The sequence below is a fragment of the Musca domestica genome, unplaced genomic scaffold, assembly GCF_030504385.1.
Source record: "Musca domestica strain aabys unplaced genomic scaffold, Musca_domestica.polishedcontigs.V.1.1 117, whole genome shotgun sequence".
In the NCBI taxonomy this organism is placed as follows: domain Eukaryota; kingdom Metazoa; phylum Arthropoda; class Insecta; order Diptera; family Muscidae; genus Musca; species Musca domestica.
Window position 1 is genome coordinate 1,681,323 of NW_026712147.1, and position 27,805 is coordinate 1,709,127.

The 27,805-nt window shown below is 34.3% G+C and overlaps 6 protein-coding genes across 6 annotated transcripts; 2 read left to right on the plus strand and 4 right to left on the minus strand.

The window, feature by feature from the left end:
- Positions 1-3,994: 3,994 nt before the first annotated feature.
- LOC131807189 (larval cuticle protein 65Ab1-like) lies at positions 3,995-4,549 on the minus strand. Its single transcript, XM_059132229.1, has 2 exons — positions 4,342-4,549; positions 3,995-4,274 (listed from the first exon to the last, which is right to left on the minus strand). Exons 1-2 carry the CDS (start codon positions 4,470-4,472, stop codon positions 4,064-4,066), a joined length of 342 nt encoding a protein of 113 aa, XP_058988212.1. The 5' UTR covers positions 4,473-4,549; the 3' UTR covers positions 3,995-4,063.
- Positions 4,550-7,473: 2,924 nt separating this feature from the next.
- LOC101898819 (larval cuticle protein 65Ab1) lies at positions 7,474-8,001 on the plus strand. Its single transcript, XM_005180139.4, has 2 exons — positions 7,474-7,677; positions 7,743-8,001. The coding sequence occupies exons 1-2, from the start codon at positions 7,541-7,543 to the stop codon at positions 7,957-7,959; spliced, it is 354 nt and encodes a 117-aa protein (XP_005180196.1). The 5' UTR covers positions 7,474-7,540; the 3' UTR covers positions 7,960-8,001.
- A 2,935-nt stretch (positions 8,002-10,936) lies between these two features.
- On the plus strand, positions 10,937-11,453 carry LOC131807190 (larval cuticle protein 65Ab1-like). The gene is made up of 2 exons (XM_059132230.1): positions 10,937-11,109; positions 11,177-11,453. Exons 1-2 carry the CDS (start codon positions 10,982-10,984, stop codon positions 11,385-11,387), a joined length of 339 nt encoding a protein of 112 aa, XP_058988213.1. The 5' UTR covers positions 10,937-10,981; the 3' UTR covers positions 11,388-11,453.
- Positions 11,454-19,067: 7,614 nt separating this feature from the next.
- On the minus strand, positions 19,068-19,559 carry LOC101900715 (larval cuticle protein 65Ab1). The gene is made up of 2 exons (XM_059132231.1): positions 19,400-19,559; positions 19,068-19,335 (listed from the first exon to the last, which is right to left on the minus strand). The coding sequence occupies exons 1-2, from the start codon at positions 19,525-19,527 to the stop codon at positions 19,125-19,127; spliced, it is 339 nt and encodes a 112-aa protein (XP_058988214.1). The 5' UTR covers positions 19,528-19,559; the 3' UTR covers positions 19,068-19,124.
- A 4,094-nt stretch (positions 19,560-23,653) lies between these two features.
- Positions 23,654-24,152, minus strand: LOC101898479 (larval cuticle protein 65Ab1). Its single transcript, XM_005180137.3, has 2 exons — positions 23,983-24,152; positions 23,654-23,915 (listed from the first exon to the last, which is right to left on the minus strand). The coding sequence occupies exons 1-2, from the start codon at positions 24,108-24,110 to the stop codon at positions 23,705-23,707; spliced, it is 339 nt and encodes a 112-aa protein (XP_005180194.1). The 5' UTR covers positions 24,111-24,152; the 3' UTR covers positions 23,654-23,704.
- A 3,145-nt stretch (positions 24,153-27,297) lies between these two features.
- LOC101900538 (larval cuticle protein 65Ab1) lies at positions 27,298-27,804 on the minus strand. The gene is made up of 2 exons (XM_005180149.4): positions 27,631-27,804; positions 27,298-27,566 (listed from the first exon to the last, which is right to left on the minus strand). The coding sequence occupies exons 1-2, from the start codon at positions 27,801-27,803 to the stop codon at positions 27,356-27,358; spliced, it is 384 nt and encodes a 127-aa protein (XP_005180206.2). The 5' UTR covers position 27,804; the 3' UTR covers positions 27,298-27,355.
- Between the last annotated feature and the right edge of the window lies 1 nt (position 27,805).

Genomic DNA, 27,805 nt, shown 5'->3' on the forward strand with positions numbered 1-27,805 from the left:
TTAACTAGAGGAAATACCCAAATAAAAACAACGCTTAAAAACCAAATGATGTTAAATAACAAAATGATAACAAGATTCGAAAACATTACCAATCACATAAATGAAGAACAAAACCTAATAGAACGTTCTATAATGATGATTCAAAACCAGACAAGAAATGCCATAAACCCCTCGGTTAATGCAATAATCCAAATGCAAAATTTACTTCAAATCAGTTTTAACATAGATATACTTACCGACCACCTTAATGATATCGCAGAATCAGTAGTATTAGCAAGGCTTAACACCGTCCCAAAATTAATATTAACTACTGACGAACTGAATGAAATACACAACATACTTAACAATGCAACGGACATTATATCACCAGAACATATATGAATTACTACAACTGACAGCATATTATAACGACACAAACATAATATTTGACATACAAATTCCTATAATTTCTAATGAACTATTTAAATTATTACACATAATCAAAACCCCCATAAATAACACCTTAGAAATAATAACCGGTGAATACGCTTTAATAAACAATGATAACCTTTATCTTTTCGACAACCGATGCAAACAAATAGAACAAAAATTTTACTGCAACTATGAAACTCAATACGAAAGAAATAGAGATTGCCTAAAATCAATTTTGCTTAGAGAAGAAACGGTGGCATGTCACCTTAGAGACATAGGATTAACTACGGACATAATATATCCAGAACCAAATTACCTAGTGCTTATAAACCCTCCAATAGGAAACATAACCACAGTATGTAACAACGTAACTAAGAGTCTACCAATCAAGTCTTCCTCTGTTATTAATTTTAATGAATGCAAAATCTTATTTAATAATGTCTGGTATACAGATAAACCGAATATTCACCAAGAAAACATTAGCACAATAACCTTCCAAACTAGCTTCTCAAACAATATTACAACACTCTCCATAAGAGACGAACTAACATTACCCAAATTAGATCAATACAGATTCCAAAATAAAGCAAATATCGAATTTCTTCAAACAGACTCTGACAATTACAAAACAATTTCTTATTCCGCATTTGGTATAATTAGTTCTATAATCATAATATTATCAATAATATTAGTAATAAGAAAGCCTATAAAATTAATCTACTCCATAACCCACAACAACAATGAAGTTCTGGCTACAAATGATCCGAAGCCCCTTTGGCCCTCACTTCATTCTGGAGAGGGAGGAGTTACCTACAGCCACCAATAAACAACATTATTATTAAGTTCATTATTTTCAACCACAACCTCATTTATTAAAAACATCATTATTGTTAACACCATTATTATTAACATCATTATTATTAACATCATTATTATTAATATCATTATTATTAACATCATTATTAGTTACAACATTGTCATAAGCACCAAAGAGCTAACACCAATATTGTTGACATTATTTCGTCAGCAATAATTCTCCACTTCAACATCACAATAACAACACTAGTAATAAAACTATGACGGAAATAACCCAAAAAGAAATGTTTACTTTTACTGTACCCAATACAAATTTTTAGCTTAAGTATTTTTCTTGATAGCTCTAGATTTTATGTTCCTTTGTTCTTTGTTAACTCTAAGAAAAATCAATAATTGTAAAATCGCTTAAATATAAGAATTTTTTGAATAAAGCATCAGTTGTATTTGGCATCTAAAACAGAATAATTCTTGTTTTCTGATTTTTCGGCGGTACGGAAGTTAACTCCGGCGCTTAAATCTTCTTCGATTTCATTCGAAAGAAAGTTCCAAACCTGTTTCGATTTTAATTAAAATCGAATGTCTACCTTAATTTTATGCGAACAAACAAAATTTGTTTTAAATTAACAGCCGTCTATGAATGACGATAAAAGTAAAAAGCTGGCTTCAATGATTTCTGAAAATGGAATGTTCTAAAAAAAACTAAATTCTAGAATAAATAATAAAATCATATTTAATATATGAGTCATTTTGAAATTTTAAAAATGATATCGCATAATATTTGCAATCTATTTTAACACAATCAACATTAATATCTAAATATAGTGAGCCACCAAAATATTTTTTTTTCGTTTTCAGAATGGCTACCAACAAAACAAAAAGTTCCATCTAGTTTTTGTGTCTGCAGATTTTATCTAGATGAGAGAGATTCAAATTAAAAGAATTTTTTTATTAAAAAATCATATTGGGCTAACTAACAATCCGAAGAGTGAATAGAGCTTAAATTATGATCTTGTGTTAGCAAAAATGTTTGAATGTGTGAAATTTGAAGAAAGTTTGATGCTTTCTTTAAGCTTTTTGTTTTTCCAAATTTTGAACTCTGTGTGGGGCAGGTAGCAAAAGAAATGGTCTAATCTCTACCATCTATTATCTTGTTTTGATGGAAATATTGAGGTGTACCAAGACTGGAATGGAATCGGATGTTGATTTCGCTTTTTATGAGCTTCATGGTTATTCAAAATTTTGAGCCTTTGTAGGGGAGGTACCAGAAGGAGAGGACCGATATATCCCATCTTCACAACTGATCTTGTGTTAGCAAAAATGTTTGTATGTGTGAAATATAAAGAGATCCTGATGCTAATTTCAGATTTTATAAACGTTTTGGTTATTCTAAACTTTGACCCTTTGTGGGGGAGGTACCAGAAGGAATGGTCCGATATTTAGATATGCCAAGTCTAAATGGAATCGCATGTTAATCTCGCGTTTTATGAGCTTAAGGGATATTCAAAAATTCGACCATATGTGGGGGAGGTGCCAAAAGGAGTGGATCGATATATTCTGTCTATCTTAAAACTAGACCTTAGGTTAACATAAAAATTGGGATGTGTGAAATTTGAAGACAATCGGACTCTTGCATCACACTTTATGAGAGTTGTAATTATTCAAAATTTTGACCATTTGTGGGGGAGCTACTTGATGGAGTGGCCTAGCACTGACACAAATATTAGGATTTGCAAAGTTGGAGCAAAATTGAATTATCCTTTCTCTTCCTGTGCAAAAAATTTATTTTATTAAAATGTCGACCTTTTTGGGGGAGGTACCAGAAGGAGTGGAGCGATATTGTCCATCTCCGAACTCGACCTGAGTTTAACAAAAATATTACGATGTACCAAGTTTGGACCAAATCGGATACTCCTTTCGAGAGTTATCGTGCGCACCAGCCAGCTTGACAGGCAGACAGACGGACAGTCATCGCTAGATCGATTGAAAATGTTCTGAGGGTATAAAAATAAAAAATTTCACAAAATACTACAAAATCTATGTTTGTATTTCTAATCTGGCCCTAGCCCCACCTCCATTCTAAATTTCGTAAAGATCGGGCCATAATTGCGACCTGTAGAGTGATTACAAATTAACACGGACAGACATAGTTAGATCGACTCAGCTCTGTGAGATAGGAAGATCCATATACACTTTCCTACGTGGAAAACCAATATTTCGAGGTGTTACATAATTTTTGGCCCAAAATGTTTTTCTCTAATTCGAATCTAGGCTGTCAATGACCAATTTCTTTAATATGAGACGATGAAGTGGTATATCAAACATTTATAGTGATGTATTCCATAAAGTTCGTTATGGTCCAATGTGTTGTACCAACATCAACTCAATACACTTTACAGATGAAAGTCGATTTTTCTTAGATTATATCATTCAAATGAGTATTTAGGCCGGCTTTCCGCTCACTTATTCCGTTGTTGTTCGTAAATTATGAATTCTAAATATCGTTTAACCTCCTATAACAGTGTGATAATATTATCAAAGAAATTGGAATTTCCGTTTAAAGATGATTTCAAGAAATTTTATTAATAACGGTATGAATTAAATTGATCTTAGTTTTCAGAGATTCAATCTTTCAAATGCGCCGTAACCTGTTTCCATTGGGAATGAAATAACCTGTTTTTATTTTAAAATAACCTTGATTTCAATTGTATATTGTGTCATTCAATTAGGATTTAGGTGAAAATAATTCCAAACACAAAACAAACACTGATTATATTTGCAAAAAATAATAACAATTTATTTGTTGCTCTTCCAGCAAGAAAATAAACAACTTTTCATTTTAGTTATGAGGAATATGATCGCCAGTAGGTTGGAAACCTTTCTCATCGGCAACATATTGTACGGAATATACCTTGCCATCATGATGATCCTTCCAGGTGTAGTCACCGTGAACAATGATGGCATGATGGGATTCATGATCGTGTTCATCGCCAGGGAATTCCTTGAGTTTACCTTCTTCGTGGCGTTCAGTGCCGTCGCTGGTTTCCAAGCTATAATCACCCAAAGAGATTTATGTAAATAACTTTTAATCGCAAAACAAAATCTCTTTGGACTTACACAAATTTATAGCCATCATGATCAACAACTGAATCAAGTTTCAAGATTTCTGCATGTTCATGATGATCATCATGGGCTGGGGCGGCCAAAGCCATAACAGCGAAGGTGGCAAAAACAATCAAGAATTTCATAATGACGGCTGGTTATGTTGATGTTATTTCCAAGGAAGTAGAATACTAATTGCATGCGCCCGTAAGTGTTTTCAAACAATTTATACAATTTCCGAATTTAAGAAACTTTGAATTAAAAAAAAAAAAATAAAATTCTTTAGTTGATCCATTAATTCCTGGACTAGTTTGCCCTAGTTTGCGCATTAACTTATTGACAAATAGTTTATTATTTATGATAAATTCTCGAATTAAAAAAAAAATAGTTCACATTAGGAGGATTAGAGAAGCCGGTTATAGAAAAAAAAACTGAAATAGTTTGGCAAAATATATATTATTTTTAAACAAAATCAGGTGAGAATAGAAACACAATTTGGTTAAATGGAAAGGTTTCTAACAGACGATCAAATAATATGTAAAAAACTTCACGTTATCAATTTGGATATGTTGAGGATGGCATTGAGAGACAAACGGGTAACGTACCATGATTCCGAATTCTATCTTCTTGGATAAAACACCCACGTCTTCGTATAGCCCTATATAACGGTACATTATAGACAGGAATTGTTTCAAATTTAGTATTTAAAGTTCGTAATGGGTACTATAGCCTATGACGAAAAATTCTCAATGCAGGTCCGCGTTTTCATACAGGCCATTTATTGACGATATAATATTAGCGACATTTTTTTGCAGGAATTGTTTAAAATTTCATATTTTAAGTTCGTATTGGATACTACCTTTGAGCTGTATTTTTTGATAGAATTTTTCGGACATTTTTCCTTCAAAATATTGGATGGGTTTAATAGTTCGGCCCGGCCGAACTATAAGTTTGATTAGGCCAAAAGGAAAGTATGTATGGATCTTCCTATCTCGCCGAACTGAGTTGATCTAGCTATGTATGTCCGTCCATCCGTTTGTCCATGTTAATTTGTAATCACTCTACAGGTCTCAATTATGGCCCGATCTTCACGAAATTTAGAATGGATGTGGGGCTAGAGCCAGAACAGAAGCCTATTGATTTTGGAGATGATCGAATAATATTTATGTTGATATGGACCACAAACTGAAAAATGTCCTGATTTTGCAGTTGGTCTACAGGTCTCAATTATAGACCAATCGAAGCAGAAGTTAGCATGGGGCTAGAGCTTGGACTGGGCAGAAGTCTTCCAATTTTGATGGTCATCGGGCAATATTTAATGGAATGAAATATATCATAACATAAATATATACAATTTGTAGATACAAAGGAAGGGGATGTTAGCTAGAATGCTTATATCTCAAGAATGACAGGACCGATTTTGAAAATTTTTGTCAATTCAGAATGCCCTCTTAGCATAAAAGAATATCATCTAAAAATATAGCGAAAAAATATGCCAATAATGATGTTAATATAGATTTTGTAGTATTTTGTGACATTTTTTTTATATTTTCATATTTTTTATCGCATGCGATTTTTTCAATTTGACTTATAATATTGAAGTGTTTGTTTTGTAATATTTTTTCACCTTACAACACAGGTTCCTCACGAAAATTTTCGCAAGGGTTGGGTTAGGCTCAGAAGGGCTAGGCCTATTGTTTTCAAAGAAGTCCGCATTATATTTTGGGTTTGAAATGGACCAACAACTAAAAATGTTCCTGATTTTGCCACCGCTATAAAGGTCAGAAATATAAACCAGAGGACAAGAAATCTCGCATGAAGTTAGAGTTTAGAACAGCGGGTAGAATGGACCACTACTTTTGTGTGAAAAACATTACTTACAGTCGATATCCGAAATACACAAAAGGCGAACTTCTCGCTTTTTTATACTGATTTCGTTGACGAATATATCCAAATATCGTAGACAAGCAAATTATATAGATGAGTCTTAATTTAGAGATACAGATGGGCCTTTTGCTTTTGGGGATGATCGCAAAAAATGACCCAAAAACAGAAAAAAATCCTGATCGCATAATTGAACCCAATCGACACGCCTGAGAAAAGAGTTAAGGACAGGGAATAAGACTAGAATTTTGGAGGACCATTGGATTATATTTAGCTATAAAATGGACCACAACAACTAACAGCACGACGGAGTGCGTAAATATTGGGCAAATGTCACTGGTCAAAATTTCAAAAGCGAAATCTTCCAAAATGGATTTGGACATAAGAGGGCTTCTAACATGTTGTAGTGTTGTGGGGTATCACATTGTCGGCCCGGCATGACTATAGCCTGTACTTACCTGTTTTTTTATATTTTGAAATGCGATAGAACAAATATATGGGAGCTATATCGTAATCTTAATCAATTTTACGGAGATATTTTTTGCTCCATGCGACTTTGCTATTGAGCGTATATTATAACAAATATCCTTGCTGTGTGTATATTAGAACTTTGTAAAGACTATAGCGGTACCTGAATACATTTGGTCTAGACTTTATTCTAATCTGAACTTCATGGCATAATCCAAAATGTAAGCTAATTTGCAAACGTAGCATGGTTAGTGTATCATTTTCCACAGATTAGAGGAAATTATATATGGGTGCTATATCTAAGTCTGAACAGGTTCTGAAAAGTATTGTTGTGGGGTATACAAGTTATAAATCAATTTCCACAACCATAACCGATAGAATCAAATATTCAATACGATTTATTTCAACATAAATCTTTAAAAAATAATATTATTATAAACTAGTTTGCTCTCATACAAAATTTAAGAAATCGATAAATCCCAAATAAATATTCATCACGTGCCATCAAAATAGACATCGATTAAAGCAGAAACATATTAATTATTGCATTTAATTAGAACAGTAGATGGGCAATAAAAAAACCAGCAACAAAAAGAACATTAGAGATGCTTTCGAACACCTAAAAGGCAAAGTGTGAAAATTCAATGATTGGAACTAGTTGCAAAATAATTTAATGGATCAACTTGGGACAATATCATATTTTTTATAAAATTATTTGATAATAAAAATAATGAAACATAGCTAAAAAGGGCAGTAGTCTAGAAATGGAGAGGATTGATATAAAATGATTGACATCACTCATGGGATTATGCATTAAGTTGCCTACTTCTTTGGAAACAACATCAACCAGCCAGCCGTCATTATGAAATTCTTGATTGTTTTTGCCACGCTTGCCGTCATGGCTTTCGCTGCTCCTGCCCATGATGATCACCATCATCATGAAGATGCTGAAATTTTGAAACTGGATTCTGTTGTGGATCATGATGGCTATAAATTTGTGTAATTCCAAAGAAAACATTGTTTTCATTACAAAATAATTATTTTAAACTTTTCGCTCCTTGCAGCTTGGAAACCAGTGACGGCACTGAACGCCACGAAGAAGGTAAACTCAAGGAATTCCCTGGTGATGAACACGATCATGAACCCCATCATGCCATTGTTGTTCACGGTGACTACACCTGGAAGGATCATCATGATGGCAAGGTATATACTGTGCAATATGTTGCCGACGAGAAAGGTTTCCAACCCACTGGCGATCATCTTCCACAGATTACATACTAAAATTAGAAAATAATTGTAATAAAGGAGACGAGTTATTCATAATGCAAAAGTTTTATTTATATAGTTACAGCTTCATGTAACTATACGTTCTTCATAGGATTGAGCAACATTTTTTTGAAATATGAAATAATTGCCGTAGATTATCATTCAAAGCTCTGTTGCAGAACCTTTCAGAGGATACTGCTAAAAAAAGTTTCCGTATACAAAACATAATAACATATATAGGCACATTTATGAGAAAACATGTAACCAAAGGTTATAGCCGTGCGGGCCGACCATGTGATATCCTATAACACTACAATCTATTGGCCCCCTTATGTCCAAATTCATTTTGGAAGATTTCGATTTCGAAATAATGTCATAGAGCCCTGCCTCTATGTACGCACTCCGCTGTGTTGTTAGGTATTTGAAATAAATGCACAAAAGTCGTGATCCAATGGTCATCCAAAATGATAGACTTTTCCCTGTCCCTAAGTTTCTTCCCATGTAGATAAAATCTAAATCAGGAAAATCTTATTTTTTTGTTCCATTTCAATCCCTAAATGTACATCCCCATAACAGTTGGCTTTTATTCTGACACCAACGTTTCCACCATGCATAATTTTGTGAGGCTCGGACGATAATTGCGACCTGTATATTATAACTTCAACACATAGTGTTGGGGGTGTAGAAAATCTTTAGAAAATGTTCAATTCAAAATTGTAAATCAAATTAAAAAAATGGATGCAATAAAAAATATGCGACAATTGAAAAAATGTAACAAAAAGTATTTACTCTTTTCTTGGCATATATTTAGGCGATTTTCTTAGATGTTATTCCTTTCTCAATGGATGAGAATTGTGAAAATCAGTCCAGCGGTTCTTGACTTATAAGCGTTCTAACTAACATACCCTTCTTCGATACATGATATTGTATATATAGGGTGAGATAAAAAAAACTGCAACAAAATCAAACACCATAATTTTTATTTTTTTTTAATTTTATTGAATGAAAGCAAAAAATTCAATGAAAGCAAAAACTGCAACAAAGCCAAACGCCATAATAATTATTTTTTTTAATTTTATTGAATGAAAGCAAAAAATGTTGGAAAAAGCATAAAATTTTAGAATAAGTTCAGATTTGTTCGAATTTGTCACCTTTGGCACGAATTGTGGCTCTCAAACGGCCAATGAAACCGTCACACGCTGCCCGAATGTTGCCCTGCGGTATTTTGGTCCATTCCCGGCGAAGCGCTTGCTTGAGGTGATCAACGCTTTGGTATTTTTTAGTGCTAACCTTACTTTCCAAAAAACTCCTGACACAATAGTCCAACGGATTGATATCCGGAGATTTTGGGGTCATTGTGCGCTGGAAATGAAGCGAGGAACCTCATTTTGTAACTATTCTTGGGTGGAGTGTGTTGAGTGCGAAGGTGCTGAGTCCTATTGGAATGTCCAAGATTTGCGGCCAAAATGTTTGCGTGCCCAAGGCTTTAATACACACTCCAGAATATTTTCGCGATAATATTCAGCATTTATTCTGATGCCACTGTCGATTAATACAAGCGGAGAGCCATCACCATGGCCAGTGCTTGAGTTCTTTTCTGGTGGCCAACCGAAGGTGCACATTTTCGGCTGACCTCCTTGACAAGTAAACACGATCATTTTGTTTGTTTACAAACTGCTGGACAACGAATGTTTTCTCATCGGAGAAAACCAATTTAGGCAGTTCACCACTTTCAGCCAAGCGAAGCAACTCTTTAGCTCTTGAGTCTATTTTCTTCTCGTTGCGGTGCAAGTTCTTGCACATTTTGAAATGTTAATAGCTTTACCCCGAGCTCATTTTTCAATATTTGCCGAGTGGAATATTGCGATATGTTCAGCTCACGAGCCATTTTTCGGCCACTGCGACGCGTGTTTCGATCAAGTCGCTTCTTTATTTTTCGAACAATTTCTGCTGATGTTGCTCTTTTTTTTCCGTCCACTTTCTTGAAGTCGGGCTACGCTACCAGTATCACGGTAACGAGCGATGGTACGAGACACAAAAGATTTATTCACATTTAAATGCTGGAGTGCTCTAACGATAGCCACTTGTGGTTTTCCAGCCAAATATAAAGAAATCACACTACTACGCTTAAATTCCATCACGAATAACTTTTTTCTGGAAAATTCTCACCAAAATGCCTTTGTACGCTTGTAAACAATAGCTGTCAGTGGTATAATTTTAACAGATGTCGGACGAGTGGCTTGGAAATGACAGCAATCTGAAGTTGGTTGCAGTATTTTCATCTAACCCTGTAATTTCAAATTGTACCAAATGTAGTTTTTTTTAGTACTTTTGGTACAATTATTGTTCGAATTTCTGAAAAACCCTTTGCTTCGAGTATTCTACACAACTTCAAAGACCCTCATTCTAAATTTCAGATTTCCAGTTATTTTTTCTCCTTTCCGAAATACTAAATTTCGTACTTTACATCCCTAGTCAAGATTTTAGCTCTATTTTTATTTTAATTGAGATTTTTATTTTAATTATGAAATTTTGTGATGGTACATCCATTTAACACAATATGTCTTCGATCGAATTCCAGAAATAATTCAGAAATCGGTGATAAAAATAAATATGTAATTTGACCAGAAAAATGAAATTCAAAATCTCAATGCACCGTGCCACTAAATACAGTTTCGACTACTGCTCTGAAAGAAGAAGTATAAAACAAGAAAATAATTACTTGTTTTGTGCGACATGCTCTTGTCAAAATAATGGATTGGTAACCTGATTTGTAATGAGTATTTTTGCTAAGCAGTTATATCATATAACAAATTTTACAATCAGCAATTTAATGCAATAAATTCCGTTTGTTTTTTGTTCTCCTTCAATAATTTGAAATTTGAAAGGCACCATGATTACCTATTGGAACAAGTTCTATATTATGGAGATGGAAACGTGTTTCCACCCATATACCAGAGTGGCTAAAGGTATAAAACATCCAGTTCACTTGCTTTTCATATTCATAAAATCGTTTGCTTTTGAAAAAGAATTAGCCATGAAATTCCTTATTGTTTGTGTCGCTCTCTTTGCCGTTGCCTTTGCCGCTCCAGCTCCTGACCACGATGAACATGCCGAAATTGTGAAGTTGGATTCCACTGTTGATCATGATGGTTATCATTTTGTGTAAGTATTCAGGACTAGCAAAAAAATGTTGAGACAGGTGGGAATGCTAATTGTGTAATTATTGCAGAGCTGAGACCAGTGATGGCACCTCGTTCCACGAGGAGGGTAAACTCAAGGAATTCCCCGGTGATGAACACGATCATGAAAGCAAACATGCCATCATTGTCCATGGTTCTTACTCCTGGAAGGATCATCATGATGGCAAGACTTATACTGTTGAATATGTTGCCGATGAGAAGGGTTTCCAACCCAAGGGTGAACATATCAAATTGAATTGAAAATCGAACAAATGATGACAAGTAAATAAAGCAAAGCATTTAAAATGCAAACAGATATTTTTGTAATCCTTGTAGAATTCAGAAAATTTACATATACAATATTGAACATTTGTTACAATATTTAGTCCTACGCTGTTAAAATTCAACACTTCGTTCAATAAGGTTTTGAAAGGTAAGTAAAGTAAAGATAAGTCCGGTGGATATGTCAATGTGAGAAGTTTGTGATACCCTACAACACTACAATATGTCAGAAGCCCATTTTTGTCCATTTTGGAAGATTTCGCTTTTATAATTATGTCACGAAGAACTGCCCAGATATCACCCCTAGTATTTGGACCAGGGACATTTTCCCAATATTTAGGCACTCCTTTGTGCTGTTAGTTGTAATGGTCCATTTTACAGCTAAATATAATCCAGTGGTCATCCAAATTGCTAGAATTCTTTCCTGTCCTTAACTCTCTTCTCAGGCATGTCGATTGGCTTCAATTAATTAATATTTTTCTGTTTTTGGTTCATTTTGTTCGCAAAAAAGTGGTGGTAAATTCTACCAATTGTCCTAAACTCCAACTTCATGCGAGATTTCGTGTCCTTTGGTTCTTATTTGTGACCTTTATAACGAATGCAAAATCAGGAACATTTTTTTGTTGGTCCATTTCAACCCCTAAATATATTGGGGACATCTCTGAAAACATTATGCCTAGCCCTTTTGTGCCTAACCCTAATCTTGTGAATATTTTGCAATTTGTATATAATAACCCCAAGCTGTGTTGTAAGGTGAAAAATATTACAAAATATACACTTCAATATTCAAAGTCAAATTGAAAAAATCGCATGCGATAAAAAATATTAAAAAATAAAAAAAATGTCACAAAATACTATAAAATCTATATTAACATTATTATTGGCATCATTTTATGCGATTTTGATCCTTTATACCAAGAGGGCATTCTGAATTGAGAAATTTTGTCAAAATCGGTACAGCCATTCTTGAGATATAAGCATTCTAGCTAACATTCCCTTCCTTTGTATATATACATTGTATATATTTCGCAATATATATCCGATACATTTACTTTCGGCATCAACGTAACGGTCAGAATTGACCTTTTCGTCAATTTGTGATTTCACCGGGATTAAAAGTATTCGCGGTTTAATGGAAATTTTTACTTTTATTGATCACAAATGTTATGTACCAAAATTGGAAGACTTCTGTCCAGCCCTAAGCTCTAGCCCCATGCTAACTTTTGCTTCGATTGGTCTATAATTGTGACCTGTAGAGCAACTGTAAAATCAGGAAATTTTACAGTATTTGGTCCATTTCAACCCCTAAATATTATGCGATCATCTCCAAAAGAAATAGGGCTCTATTCTGACCTAATCCCATCTGCATTTTAAATTTCGTGAAGATCGGGCCATAATTGCGACCTGTACAGTGATTACAAATTAACATGGACAGACGGACGGACGGACATACATAGCTAGATCGACTCAGCTCGGCAAGATAGGAAGATCCATATATACTTTGGGAGAAATCAATATTTCGAGGTGTTACATAATTTTTGGCCCTATTAAACTTATAATACCCCCAACATATGGTGTTGTAGGGTATAAAAATGTGTCGCTTAATTGTTATAACCTCTACCTTGGTAACATTCCTAAATATTCGTCGTAGACCCCATAAAGTATATATATTCATAATCAGCATAAAATTCTAAGTCGATTTAACGATGTGCGTCTGTCTGTCTGCCCGTCTGTCTCTCTGTCTCTTGAAATTACGATACAGCTCACGTTATATGTCGTAAAGCGTCAAAATTTAGCAGAACAATTTGTATTGTGTCTAGGACGGTTGGTATTGAAAATGAGATATATCAGTCCACGTTTTGGTATAGTCCCCATATAACGGTACCTCTTTTAATGATTTTTTTTATTTTAATGATTTTTGCCACATTTTTTCACAGATTTGTCTGAAAATTGGTATTTGTAGGTCATAATGGGTCCTAGTTCGTGTGGCGAAACATTGTATGTATAGGTCCATGTTTTGGTATAGCCCCCATATAGCGGTACCTCCCGATAATCGGTATTTTGATGATTTTAGCCAAATTTTTTCATGGATTTGCCTTAAGATTGGTATTTGTAGAATATAATGGGTTCTAGCTCGTGTGGCGAAACATCGTATGTATAGTTCCGGGTTTTGGTATAGCCCCCATACCTCCCAATATTCGGTATTTTGATGATTTTTGCCACATTTTTTCATGGATTTGCCTAAAGAGTGGTATTTGTAGCGCATAATAGGTTCTAGCTCATGTGGCGAAACATTGTATGTATAGGTCCACGTTTCGGTATAACCCCCATATAACGGTATCTCCCAAAATTCAGTGTTTTAATGATTTTTGCTCATTTTTTAAGGGTTTTGTCCAGAAATTGGTATTTTTAGTTCGTAATGGGTTGTAGCTCGTGTTGCAAAACATTGTATGTTTAGGTCCACGTTTTGGTATAGCCCCCCATATAACGGTACCTGCCGATATTCGATATTTTGATAAAAATTGGTATTTTTAGTTCATAATGGGTTCTAGCCTGGTGGCAGATCATTGAATATTTAATTCCATGTTTTCCTATAGCGCACATATAACGATACCCACCGATATTCGGTATTTTGATAATCCTAGTCACATTTACCCACATAATTGTTGTATGTTTTGGTATTTTAGAAGATTTGATAAATGACAATCCTAGAAGTATAAAATTGTCTATAGAGGTTCCCGTTTTGGCATATAACGGCCTCACTCACTTTATGGTTTTTTGACAAGTTTAACTGCATTATGCAAAAGGTCTTACTGGTATATGAAGTTTTAAGTGAAACAAAATGTTGAGACAGGTGGGAATGCTATTTGTGTAATTATTGCAGAGCTGAGACCAGTGAATGCAGATACTTTTATATAAAAATGTTTCCTTTACTCTAAGGTGGAGGGTATTACAAGTTCGGCCAGGCCGAACTTATTAATTGTAATTTGTTTTGTTAATTTTTTGGGTTTCTGCGAATAAAATACATACTATTATGAGAAATTAGTTCTTTTTGCAAAAGAATGGAGACCGTTGTAACTATCGGGTGCTGGATCCAATTTTGTAAATAGAAGCGTCTTAAAATCAGACTGCCCTCGTAAACACGTATTCCAATTTACGTATTTTGGAAGAATTTTAATATTATTTAAACAAACCATAAGTAACAGATGTATAATTTGATTTAAAATTTATGGAGCATGAGAGTAAATAAATTAAATCGTATCAGGGAATATATGTAATATTCAATGCGACATACGTGTAGGTCAACAGGACACATACCAAAAATATATATTATTACTAGCTGGCCCGGTCCGCGTTGCCGGCCCGTAATTTTAGTCTTTAATGCTTATTATATCCCCCACCTTGGAAAGGAGGGTATATTAACTTTTTCATTCCGTTTGTAACATCCCTAAATGTTCGTCATAGACTCCGTCTGTATGTCTGTTTATTTAAATTACGATACAGTCCACATTATTTGACGTAGAGCTTCAAAATTTAGCAGAACAATTTGTACTGTGTATAGGATGGTTGGTATTGAAAATGGTCCACGTTTTGGTATAGTCCCCATATAACGGTACCTCTCGAAATTCGTTATTTTGACGATTTTTGTCACATTTCTCCTCGGATTTGTCCGCGTTGCCGGCCCGTAGTTTTAGTCTTTAATGCAAATTTAGCATAGCATAATATTTCACAAATCTAGCTCATAAAGGTGAACAAATTTTAATATAAATATTGATTCGACTAATCAAAATAATTTCTGAATAGTCAAAGTTAATTACGCTTTTACACCCATTACCATAGCACCTCAAATTGCGCATTAGAGTCCCCAAAAAGTCTATGTTCTTGTTCATAGTAAAATTCAATGACGATTAAACAATACCCGCGTTGTTGTCCGCCAATCGGTAAACATCACTATAGATCGGCGGGCCTGGGGACTATATGGGGACTGTACCAAAATATTTACGTATGTTGACATTTTTCTGTAAGACGGTTCTCTACTCACAAAGTAGCCTAAATACAGCAAATAATGGCCAAATCAGTTGAAAAACGTGGCCAAGACCACGGTCACAGCTGAAATCAGGGATACATTTATATAAGGGTTATAACAAAACGTGGCCCAACCAATATTCTCTTGGGGGTTACAAATTCAATAAAAAACAAAATTTTCTTTTCTGACCACCAATTAGATGTGAAAGTGGACTTGGAGATACTCCAATGTAGGGACTTTACTTAAATAAATTCCTGTGTGGCAATTATCTGTATGATGGTTCCCTACCCCAGGGTAGCATAAATACAATTTTTAGCCAAATCAATTAATGAATATGGTCAAAACCAAAATGGGCCCTACTCTGAAAATTTCAAACTTTATGCGAAGAGGTTTTCTACCTCCTTAGAAACAAATATGCCAAATAATGTCCAAAATATTAAAAAAGTGACCAAGACACCAAAAAAACTTAAATCATGCGATGGTTATATAAATATGAAATCGGGTTGTACTCTTATCCGTGAGTTATGATCGATATCATGACCTGCAAAAGCGATTAAAGGTATCTCGAATGTTTGGGAAGAATTTCTGGAAGGATAGAAATTCTTTTCTTACTAAGAGTCCCATTCGCTCTACTATTTTCCACCCTTTATATTTGGTATTTTTCTGATTGTACATTTGACGGATTATTGAGACAGGAAAGAAGTAGTTCCACGCTTTGAAATGAGCCCCATTAGGGTTTTTCGGTAATTTTCGTTTGTTCAAATGTGTTCGCATCTTCCAGCTGAACCACGATGTCGGCCCTGGAGTTGAAAGGTAGATGTCAGTTAACATCGTATTTCCCACTTATTTAATTTTTTGGTGAAAATTTGTATATAGTGAAAAATTATTTTTTATTTTGTTCACAAAAAATTTACTGAATTCAATTAGATAATACAAATTGAAAAAAAAATTGACAAAAGAAGAATAACACATTGAAAAAATCTTCAACTTGTTCGCTGATTTTTTACAGAAAATGTTTAAAGATCCTTATATAGTTTGTCAATAGAATGTACTTCTATTTTAAAATTCGATTCCATTAAATTATTTCGACATCATCTATTCCGTTTCGCCACCACATAATTCGGTACTACACTTCCATGTAACTCGACATCAATTTCATTTCTCAAGAAATCAAGTCAATTAAATAAATTGGTATTAATATTTGAATTCAAAAAAAAAAAAAAAATAAATAAAAAAATAAAAAAAAAACACAACAAATGTACATTAGAAAAAAGTAAGTCAAAATGGAAAAACATTATGCAAAATAAAACATTACTATTGTACATTTCAAAAGTCAAAATGAAAATGTTAATATAACACATTTTTACGCGATTTTTTTTGGATATTATCCTTTTCGGAGAGGAGACAATTCCGAATTTGTATGAATCGTTAAAATTAGTCCAGCGGTTCTTAAGTTATAAGCGTAGTAACTAACACAACTTTCTTTTATATATAGATTAATAATCAGGTTATTTTGACTGACGGCAAAATAAATTGATTTAGAAAGCTAAAAAAATATGATTTTTAGATAAGCGAAAACCAGACTAATAACTTTTTATTTATTTATTACATTACATGTTAATGTAATGTAATGGAAATACAATGTAAATAAGAAGGGGTTAGCTTTGTCTACAAAGGTCATTTGTTAACACTTTTTAAATTTTCTGATTTTATTTGATTAAACTTAGAGAAATTTCCGACAGATATATACCCTCAGCATTTGGTCATTTATTTGACTTTTTTTTAATTTTTTGGTATTATTATATTATATTATTGATATTATTTTATAATATCATGTTTACATAAAATTTTACAATGTACATTTTATGTTAAAAAAATAATGTTTATTTGTGGGAAAGGTTCCACAAGGAGGGGATCGACTCATTACATCTCTAGGCGAAGTCTAATTTTATCTAATCAGGAGTTATTGGTATTCTAAATTTTGACCATTTATGAAGATGGTACGGCGAGCCGTGGGCCAATGTTTACCATGTTCGCTCCTGACCTATGTCAGATATAAATATTGCCAGGTATCAAGTTTAAACTATATAAGATACTCATTGTATCGATATAAATAAACCAACTAAATCAACACCCAGACCAAACGGCTGAAGTCGGAATCTTAAAATTTTGTCGAGGGACAGTCCAGTCTTGGTGATATGGATGAACCATTGGAAATTCAAATTAAAGGGGTACGAAAATTACAAAAATGTACTAAAGTTTTAATACTTTGTATTGGTCAAATGGAATGAGCTAGAAAATTTGAGAACATTAAGGTTACGAAAACTCTAAAATCGTAACAAGCTCCTAAAATGGTACCATTTGGTATTTTGTAAATAGATGGAGACAAAAATGTGAAATTTGATATGAGAATCAAGGTTGGGAAGTAAGTTTGAAATATTTTCGGCCACTGAAAATGTGCACCTTCGGTTGGCCACCAGAACTCAAACACCGGCATGGTGAGGGTGTGGGCCGCCATAACACCACGCGCCACACAAGAATGGTAACAAAATAAGGTTCCTCGCTTCATTTCCAGCGCCCCATGACCACCAAAATCTCCGGATACCAATCTGTTGGACTATTGTGTCTGGAGTGTTTTGGAAAGCAAGGTTGGCACTAAAAAATACCAAAGTGTCGATCACCTCAAGCAAGCGCTTCGCCGGGAATGGGCCAAAATACCGCTGAGCAATATTCGGGCAGCGTGTGACGGTTTCATAATTCGTGCCAAAGGTGACCAATTCGAACAAAACTAAACTTATTCTAAAACATTTTTGGCTTTCATTCAATAAAATTTAAAAAAAAAATGTATAAATTATGGCGTTTGCCTTTGTTGCAGTTTTTTTATCTCACCCGTACCAGAGGTTCATATGAATACACTTATTTTCATTTGTTCACGAAATCTTAAAAAATCCAAGAATTTTGGAGGTAAGTAAAAATCAATGATATATATTTTAAATCTACAAATCATGTCCAAAAAGCTTTGGAATAATAATATTGTTAAAAATTCTACGACTTTGGTACAGAATTTTCAAAAAATTAAAAAAAATCAAAATTCTTCACTAGAAAATCTTTGAAAAAAAAAAAAACACGAACCTTGTTTTTTGCACAAGGCCCTTGAGAAATATTTTAAAAATGCTACCTTCTTCCAAAAATTTAAAAATCCAGGGTATGCAGTTAATGAAGAACATCTCAAAGATCCGCGATTCCTGTTATAAAAAATAGTGTTCCCGCTTCTTGCCAAGAAAGAGCTTGTGACATATTCAAAGGAAGCCTGTCACTCTTGTTCAGAAAGTCTTTGAAATATATTTTCAAAAAATCTATGATTTCTTTGATTGACAATCAAATCAAAAATTCGAAGAAAAATTCAAGTCATTTTTGGCTATTCTGTTTTACTCTCGATTTTTATGTTTTCTTGCACAATTTCAGAATAAAGTATCAGAAAGAATCAACGTATTTTCCATAAAACTAGAAAGACTAGTACGGTGTCCGTGTGAGTGATTGATAGGCTATGTAACTGTTGAATTTCGTAGAGAAATTTGCCCCTCCATTCGATTTAATTTCTAAATATTAGAACCCATTAAAAAGAATGAAAATATTAGATTGCATTTTATATGCACTTTGCTTCTTTATTCGTCATCATATCTCGTGGTTTAGTTCAGTTTAATGTGTTCGCCCTTGGGTTGGAAACCTTTCTCATCGGCAATATAGTCAACGGTGTAGACCTTGCCATCATGATGATCCTTCCAGGAGTAGGAGCCATGGACAATGATGGCATGATGGGGTTCGTGATCATGTTCATCACCGGGGAATTCCTTGAGTTGACCCTCTTCATGGAAGGAGGTACCATCACTGGTTTCAGCTCTGTAATTATAATAAAATACAGCATTTAGAATATCCCTATTCCTGAGTAGCATAAAAAACTTACACAAAGTGATAGCCATCATGGTCTACACTGGAATCCAACTTGACAATTTCAGCATGTTCATCATGATCAGGAGCTGGTGCTGCCAAGGCAACGGCAAAGAGAGCAACAAAAACAATTAAGAATTTCATATATCGAATTGTGGTGCAATGGGTATTTTATACCCTTAGCTTCTTTGGTATGGGAATTTTGTAAAACTTGTTCCAAAATAACTCTCGCACCATTCTATGTCGATAATTGTTATTTAATTTTTAAATGCCGTTATCTGCAAGTAATGATAACAGTAAATTTGGATTATATCATATTCAAATGATTATCAAAATTTTGGTTCTTAAAATGCATTTGATTAGGATTTCACGGGGCAGAGTCTATTTCCAAAGCAAACAGATTTCTTGCCAACCCAAAACTGGTTTTAAGATTTGCAGCTTTTAAATTGATTTTGATAGCCGATTATTTGGATCTTTGCTCAATATATATATATATATATATATATATATATATATATATATATATATATATATATATATGAGATTTAAAGACTTTTTCTATATCTTTTCTAGTTTATTTTATAATTTATGTAAATAGTGGTATGTCGTTCACATTCTTTAGTAGTCATTATAGGGTCATTATAACCATTACCTTTTCAAAGTGGAAATGCAAAAATTGACGCGAATAGGTTCAAATAATTATACCTTTCTGGTATTTATTCTCTTAACCACAAAATGAGATAATGAGAATATAATAAGTCATTTTTGGGCCCAGAAATATTGCTTTAATTATAATAATCATCATATTTCCTCCAGCGGAGTTGATCCATCTGCTTATTACAGTGTGCAACAGACAATATTGGTTTGGGAAACTCTAAATGAGGAGGCGATAATTTAAACTCGTTGAAATAGAATGCATATTCCGAATATATTGGGAGACTTTTTTCGGTACTGAAATCTAAAACTTTTTTTTTTTTTCAAAATTTTGGATAACTCTGTTAACAATTTGGAAAGTGCGGGTGATATTACTCTGTCAGAGCCACTTATGTAGATTGTTAGGGCCACTTATGTAGATCACTTTAACCATAAATATAGTTATTCAAATGTTTTCGATATAAGTGTAAAAAATTAAGGTAGAGCTTTAACATTTATTTTAAATTTATTAGAGACTTCAGATTTAAAATTAGTGGGAAAATGGTCCAATCCCACTTTTTCGTATAAATTTACGTCTGCACTTTTGTCGGTATCAATGTATCTTTATAACCTGCAACAATACGTTTTGGGGGTATTATAACTTTGATTGGGCCAAAAACTATGTAACACCTCGAAATATTGGTTTCCCACACAAGCAAGTGTATATGTATCTTCCTATTTCGCTGAGCAGAGTCGATGCAGCTATGTATGTCCGTCCATCCGTCCGTCCTTTCGTCTATCCAAGTAAGTTTGTAATCACTCTACAGGTCGCAATATAGCCCGATAGCAAATATAGCCCGATCCCCACGAAATTTAGAATGTAGGTGGGGCTATTGACGGAATAGAAACCCATTGCTTTTGGAGATGATCGCATAACATTTAGGGATTTAAATGAACCAAAAACTGAAATAAATTTCTGATTTTGTAGTTGCTCTATTATAGACCAATCGACGCTGAAGTTAGCATGGGGCTAGACCTTAGGGTTGGGCAGAAGCCTTCCAATTAGGATGGTCATTGGGTAATATTTAGTGGGTGAAATAGACCATAACAATTGGGTTAAATAAAAGTAAAATTTTATATTAAACCGCGAATATTTTTAATCCCGGGAAATCACAAATAGACGAGAAGGTCAATTTAGACCGTTAAGTAGATGCCGATAGTAAATATATCTGGTATATATAGCGAAATAAATACAATGTGTACGTACAAAAGGAGCGGATGTTAGCTAGAATGTTTATATCTCAAGAATGGCTGGACCGATTTTGACAAACTTTGTCAATTCAGAATGCCCTCTTGGCATAAAAGTATAAAATCTAAAAAAAATCGTATGAAAAGATGGCAATAATAATTTAAATATAAATTTTGTAGTATTTTGTGACATTTTTGTATTTTTTCGCATACGATTTTTTCAATTTGACTTATAATATTGAAGAGTTTATTTCGTAATATTTTTCACTTTTTTGGGATGACCATTAGATTATATTTAGCTGTAAAATGGACCACAACAACTAACAGCACGACGGAGTGCGTAAATATTGAGCAAATGTCCATGGTCAAAATGCTAAGGGTAATATCTGGGCAGTGCTCCGTGACATAATTTCAAAAGTGAAACCTTCCAAAATCGATATGGACATAAGGGAGCTTGTAACATATTGTAGTGTTGCAGGCAATCACATGGTCGGCTCCGCACGACTATAGCCTTTGCTAACATGTTTTATTTTAGTTTATTGAGATCTTGGCTTTATTATACTCTACAACACTATTGTGTGTATTATAAGTTATAATTATAATAGTGTGTTGCGATAGGGCCAAAAAATACGCAACACCTCGAAATATTTGTCTAAGGCATGGGATGTTATAAAGGGTGTCGCAACTAGAACGCAATTTTTTTAATATATATATATATATATATATATATATATATATATATATATATATATATATATATATATATATATATATATATATATATATATATATATATATATATATATATATATGTGTGTGTGTGTGTGTGTGTGACGGTTTCATTGGGCGTTTGAAGGCCATAATTCTTGCCAAAGAATTGTTCTTCGAACAAATCTAAACTTATTTTAAAATGTTATGCTATTTCCGACATTTTTTGCTTTCATTCAATAAAATTTAAACAAAAATGTAAAAATTATGGCATTTGACTTTGTTGCAGTTTTTATTTTTATCTTATCCTGTATATTGACAGTTCTATGCAAGGATGTTTCTTACATGATGGGAACACATGCTGCCAATTTGTACATCTGAGTAAAATTTTATCAACCTTCTCCATTTCCTTCGGATGCTAGATAGATTTCCACAGACGGACGGACATCATAAAAATAGATTCAAAACTTCTCAATTTCCAAATATGGCTTAATTCTTAGAAGCACAATTCTGGGGCTAGGACCAGAATAGAAGCCTATTGCTTTTAGGGGTTGAAATGGACCAACACTGAAAACTGTCCTGATTTTGTAGTTGCTCTACAGGTCGCAATTATAGACCAATCGACGTGAAAGTTAGCATGGAACTAGAACTTAGCGCTGGGCAGAAGTTTTCCAATTTTGATGGTTATCGGATAATATTTAGTGTGTGAAATATACCATAACATTTGTGTTAAATAAAAGTCAAATATTCCATTAAAACGCGAATATTTTTAAGCCCGACGAAATCACAAATAGACGAACAGAACAATTCTAACCGTTAAGAAAATCCCAAAAAAAGATACCAATGATGTTTATATAGGTTTTGCAGTGTTTTGTGATATTTTTTCATATTTTTTATCTCATGCGATTTTTTCAATTAGACTTATAAGATTGAAGAATACATTTTGTAATTTACAGCACAGGTTAGGGTTTTTATATACAGATTGCAATTATCGTCCGATCCTCGCGAAAATTTTCATAAGGGTAGGGTTAGGCTCAGAAGGGCTAGGCCTATTGTTTTTAAAGATGTCCGCAATATATTTAGGGGCTGAAATGAATCAGCAACTATAACTGTTCCTTATTTTGCAGCCGTTATAGAGGTCGCAAATAGAAACCAAAGGGCACGAAATAAAGGTAGAATGGACCACTCTTTAAATCACTTACAGGCGAAATCCAAAATACGCAAAAGTCGAACTTCTGGCTTTTTTATGCTGATTTCGTTGACGAATATAGCCAAATATTGTAGACAAGCAAATCATATAGATGAGTCTAAATTTGGAGACACAGAGGGGCCTCTTGCATTTGGAGATGATATTCAGGGGTTCAAATGAACCAAAAACAAAAAAATTTCCTCATCACACAATTAAAGCCAATCGACACGCCTGAGAAGAGAGTTAAGGACAGGGAAGAATTCTAGCATTTTGGATGACCATTGGATTATATTTAGCTGTAAAATGGACCACAACAACTAACAGCACGACGTACTGCGTAAATATTGGTCAAATGTCCCGGGTTTTGGACATAAGGAAGCTTGTAACATATTGTAGTGTTGCAGGGTATCACATGGTCGCCCCCCAAGACTATAGCCTTTGTTTACTTGCTTAAATTATTGTTAATGTTGTTGTCTTATTGAAAAGTCACAATTGCATTTTGTATGCGTTCTGCTTCATTTATTTATCGTATAGTTTCGTAGTTTAATTCAATTTAATGTGTTCACCCTTGGGTTGGAAACCTTTCTCATCAGCAACATAGTCAACGGTGTAGACCTTGCCATCATGATGATCCTTCCAGGAGTAGGAACCATGGACAATGATGGCATGATGGGGTTCATGATCATGTTCATCACCGGGGAATTCCTTGAGTTTGCCCTCTTCGTGGAAGGAGGTGCCATCACTGGTTTCAGCTCTGTAATTATAGTAAAAAACAGCATTTAGAATATCCTCATATCCCCTGCGTAGCAAATTAAACTTACACAAAGTGATAGCCATCATGGTCTACACTGGAATCCAACTTAACAATTTCGGCATGTTCATCGTGGTCAGGTGCTGGTGCTGCCAAGGCAACGGCAAAGAGAGCAACAAAAACAATTAAGAATTTCATTGTGTTAATTATTCTTCAAGAGCAAGCGACTTTGTGAATATAGCTGAGTGGTGCCTTCGCCAATTTATATCATCGAGTCAAGTAAATCTTGCAGAGTACTTGTTGGTATGTACAAGTTTGTCTTTTTTTTTAGCATGCATTGAATATAACTTGTTCTTAGGGAATAACCAATTGTACCATTCCGTATCACAGATAATAAAGAATAATTTAATTTAATTATTGAATAATCCAGATTGTGCATGTTTGGTAAATCTTCCAACACATTGGCGTGCTGTGGCCACTGTCAAAATAAGAGACTATCAAATGAAATATTGTCTTGTCAACCAACGTTTGGGTCAAAAAACTTCAAATCGCCATCTCAGCTGTGTGTTTTATAATGTGCTCCTAAAACTTGATAGTTGGGCTGTTATTAGGTCGATAACGCTAACGGTTTATTTTTTGTTTTATAAAATTTTCATAGCAGAATCTTAACCAAACTGGATTGTTTGACGAAGTATACAGAATTAATCAAACATATATAATTTCATTGATAGGGCAATGCATTTTGTTACTGGGAATAATGAAATAATTTTTTTGTGAAAACTAAAACAAGTCAACAAGTTAAATGATCGTGTTTACTTGCCAAAGAGGTTAGCTGAAAATGTACACCTTCGGTTGGCCACCAGAACTCAAGCGACGGCCATGGTGATGGTGTGAGCCGCCATAACAGCCAATGGTCGCTCCCCGCTCTTATTAATCGACCGTGGCATCATAATAAACGCCGAATATTATCGCGAAAATATTCTGGAGAGTGTATTAAAGCCTTGGACATTCCAACAGGACTCGCACTCAGCACGCGCAAAACAAGAATGGGTGTAAAATGATTTCCAGCGCACAATGGCAACGAAAATCTCCGGATACCAATTCATTGGAGTATTTTGTAAAGCAAGGTTGGTACTAAAAAGTACCAAAGTGTCGATCACGTCAAGCAAGCGCTTCGCCGGGAATGGGCCAAAATACCGCAGAACAACATTCGGGCAGCGTGTGACGGTTTCATAGGCCGTTTGAAAGCCATAATTCATGTCAAAGGTGACCAATTCGAACAAATCTAAACCTATTCTGAAATTTGATGATATTTCCGACAGTTTTGCTTTCATTCAATAATATTAAAAAAATGTAAAAATTATGACGTTTGACTTTTTTGCAGTTTTTTATACCCTCCACCATACTATGAAGGATATATTAATTTTGTCATTCCGTTTGTAACTCCTCGAAATACTCATGTCAGACCCAACAAAGTATATATATTCTTGATCAGCGTATATTCTAAGACGACTTAGCCATGTCCGTCTGTCTGTCTGTTGTAATCACAACAATCTTTCGAACAAATTGAGATAGAAGGCTACATTTTTGCCGACATGTATATTTCGCCAGTAGGCAGGTTAAGTTCGTAAATGGGCCATGTAGGTCCAAGTTATTATATAGCCCCCCATACCGGAATTGTTTCAAATTTGTATTTGAGATTCTTAATGGATGCTACAGCCTATGACAGAAAATTGTCTGTGAAGGTCCACGTCTTCGTATAGCCCCCATATAACGGCACCTCCTGATATTCGGTATTTTTAAGATTTTAGCGACATTATTCACTGGAATTGTTTCAAATTTGTATTTGAGATTCGTAATGGATGCTACAGCCTATGACAGAAAGTTGTCTATGCAGGTCCAGGTCTTCGTATAGCCTCCATATAACGGTACCTCCCAAAATTCGGTATTTTGAAACTGTAGCCTGTAGATGTGACTGGGCCTATTGCAAAACCTGGATTAACAGTTAACAATTTTTGGGAGTACTTTTTAATATGAAGGGATTAAAAATATTAACTGCAGACATTTCACTGAAAGGTGTGACTAGAACCTTAAAAATTTCTCAAATCACTAGTTATAGCAAAATTGAAATGTGAACCGCATTTGTATTTATTAGGCACCCAAGTCAAAGCGAATCTGCTTTACTAAAATTGCATCTGAAACTTCGAAATACCGAAAATGTGAGAATTATAACAAAACAATAAACCTTCACTAAACATTTTCTGCAGGAAAAGTTTATATCATCTCTGGTATCCCATCTGGTATGCCAAGAGAGAAAATATTGGATTTTAGAGTTTTCTTTCAAAGTTCTGGCGGAAACATTCAAATCACATACCGAAAGTAAGGAGGAATCTTACATAAGGCTTTTGCTAATATCTGTAACTGTGACAAGTTCTAAATATCATGGACGGAAAGGACGAACAGGCGTATTCAAAACCCACAACGTTGATCATCAACATCTTCAAGCCTTGAAGGGTAAGATATCAAAAATTCTTAATTTCGAAAATCTAATTCGGGTGCGAATATGATTAAAATCGGCTCACTCCTCCCACAGAATAGGTCAAAATTTTGATTAACCATAGCAAATATAGGACACATTTTCAAACAACCTTTAAATCTCAAACGCAGATCAGCAATCTAAATATCAATTTTTGTAAATTTGTTTCTATTCCTTCAACCAAGACTAAATTTACATACTTCCAATTTCAAGGTCAATATTTTGGAGTTGCGACCTCATAATGTTGATTTTACCTATTTTGAAGGTCTTGACTATATTTTCCAATCGATTTGCCTAAAATTTTGGCCGCAGACCTTGGACATTCCAACAGGACTCAGCACCATCGCACTCAGCACGCGCCAGAGTAGAGTATTTTGCAAAGCAAGGTTGGCACAAAAAAATACAAAAGTGTCGATCACCTCAAGCAAGCGCTTCGCCGGGAATGCGCCAAAATATCACAGAGCAACATTCGGGCAGCGTGTGACGGTTTCATTGGCCGTTTGAAGACCATAATTCGTGCCAAAGGTGATCAATTCGAACAAATCTAAACTTATTCTAAAATCTGATGCCATTTCCGACATTTTCTGCTTTCATTCAATAAACGACGTAAAATGCTAAAAATTTGGAAGGTATAGGAAATTTGTGATGAAAATTAGATCTCCAGCTTATCGGAGAGACACATAAAGTCTACATATTTCAACACTGTTTTGAACTCCAATTACCACGATAGAGGACGGAAATATAGGTCAATTGTCACGAACTTTTACATGGACTGGTGTTTACAGCATACGATTATAAAGTTCCCAATTATGTTGTACCTTTTGCAAATAATTTTAAAGACAAAACACATTTTCGCTTGCATTTTTAATGCACATTGCTCGTTTTATTTGTCACAATTCTTTGTTGTTTAATTCAATTTGATATGTTCGCCCTTGGGTTGGAAACCTTTCTCATCGGCAACATATTCAACAGTATAAGTCTTGCCATCATGATGATCCTTCCAGGAGTAAGAACCGTGGACAATGATGGCATGATGGCTTTCATGGTCATGTTCGTCACCGGGGAATTCCTTGAGTTTGCCCTCTTCATGGAATGATGTGCCATCGCTGGTTTCAGCTCTGAAATTTTTAGACATACATTTAGTTCTCTTAGCATTTTCACAGCCCAGCAAATTAAACTTACTCAAAATGATAACCATCATGATCAACACTGGAATCTAATTTCACAATTTCAGCATGTTCATCATGGTCGGGAGCTGGTGCTGCCAAGGCAAGGGCACAGAAAGCGGCCAAGACAATAAGATATTTCATTTTGGATGATGTTTCTTTGAAAGTACACGACTTTGTGAATATCATTT

Excerpts from the sequence above, each read along its gene's own strand:
- LOC131807189 (XM_059132229.1), bottom strand. The coding sequence starts at position 4,472 with ATGAAATTCTTGATTGTTTTTGCCACCTTCGCTGTTATGGCTTTGGCC. Across the intron at positions 4,275-4,341 it reads CATGATGGCTATAAATTTGT|CTTGGAAACCAGCGACGGCA; the intron begins GTAAGTCCAAAG and ends GGGTGATTATAG.
- LOC101898819 (XM_005180139.4), top strand. The coding sequence starts at position 7,541 with ATGAAATTCTTGATTGTTTTTGCCACGCTTGCCGTCATGGCTTTCGCT. Across the intron at positions 7,678-7,742 it reads CATGATGGCTATAAATTTGT|CTTGGAAACCAGTGACGGCA; the intron begins GTAATTCCAAAG and ends CGCTCCTTGCAG.
- LOC131807190 (XM_059132230.1), top strand. The coding sequence starts at position 10,982 with ATGAAATTCCTTATTGTTTGTGTCGCTCTCTTTGCCGTTGCCTTTGCC. Across the intron at positions 11,110-11,176 it reads CATGATGGTTATCATTTTGT|AGCTGAGACCAGTGATGGCA; the intron begins GTAAGTATTCAG and ends TAATTATTGCAG.
- LOC101900715 (XM_059132231.1), bottom strand. The coding sequence starts at position 19,527 with ATGAAATTCTTAATTGTTTTTGTTGCTCTCTTTGCCGTTGCCTTGGCA. Across the intron at positions 19,336-19,399 it reads CATGATGGCTATCACTTTGT|AGCTGAAACCAGTGATGGTA; the intron begins GTAAGTTTTTTA and ends TTATAATTACAG.
- LOC101898479 (XM_005180137.3), bottom strand. The coding sequence starts at position 24,110 with ATGAAATTCTTAATTGTTTTTGTTGCTCTCTTTGCCGTTGCCTTGGCA. Across the intron at positions 23,916-23,982 it reads CATGATGGCTATCACTTTGT|AGCTGAAACCAGTGATGGCA; the intron begins GTAAGTTTAATT and ends CTATAATTACAG.
- LOC101900538 (XM_005180149.4), bottom strand. The coding sequence starts at position 27,803 with ATGATATTCACAAAGTCGTGTACTTTCAAAGAAACATCATCCAAAATG. Across the intron at positions 27,567-27,630 it reads CATGATGGTTATCATTTTGA|AGCTGAAACCAGCGATGGCA; the intron begins GTAAGTTTAATT and ends TAAAAATTTCAG.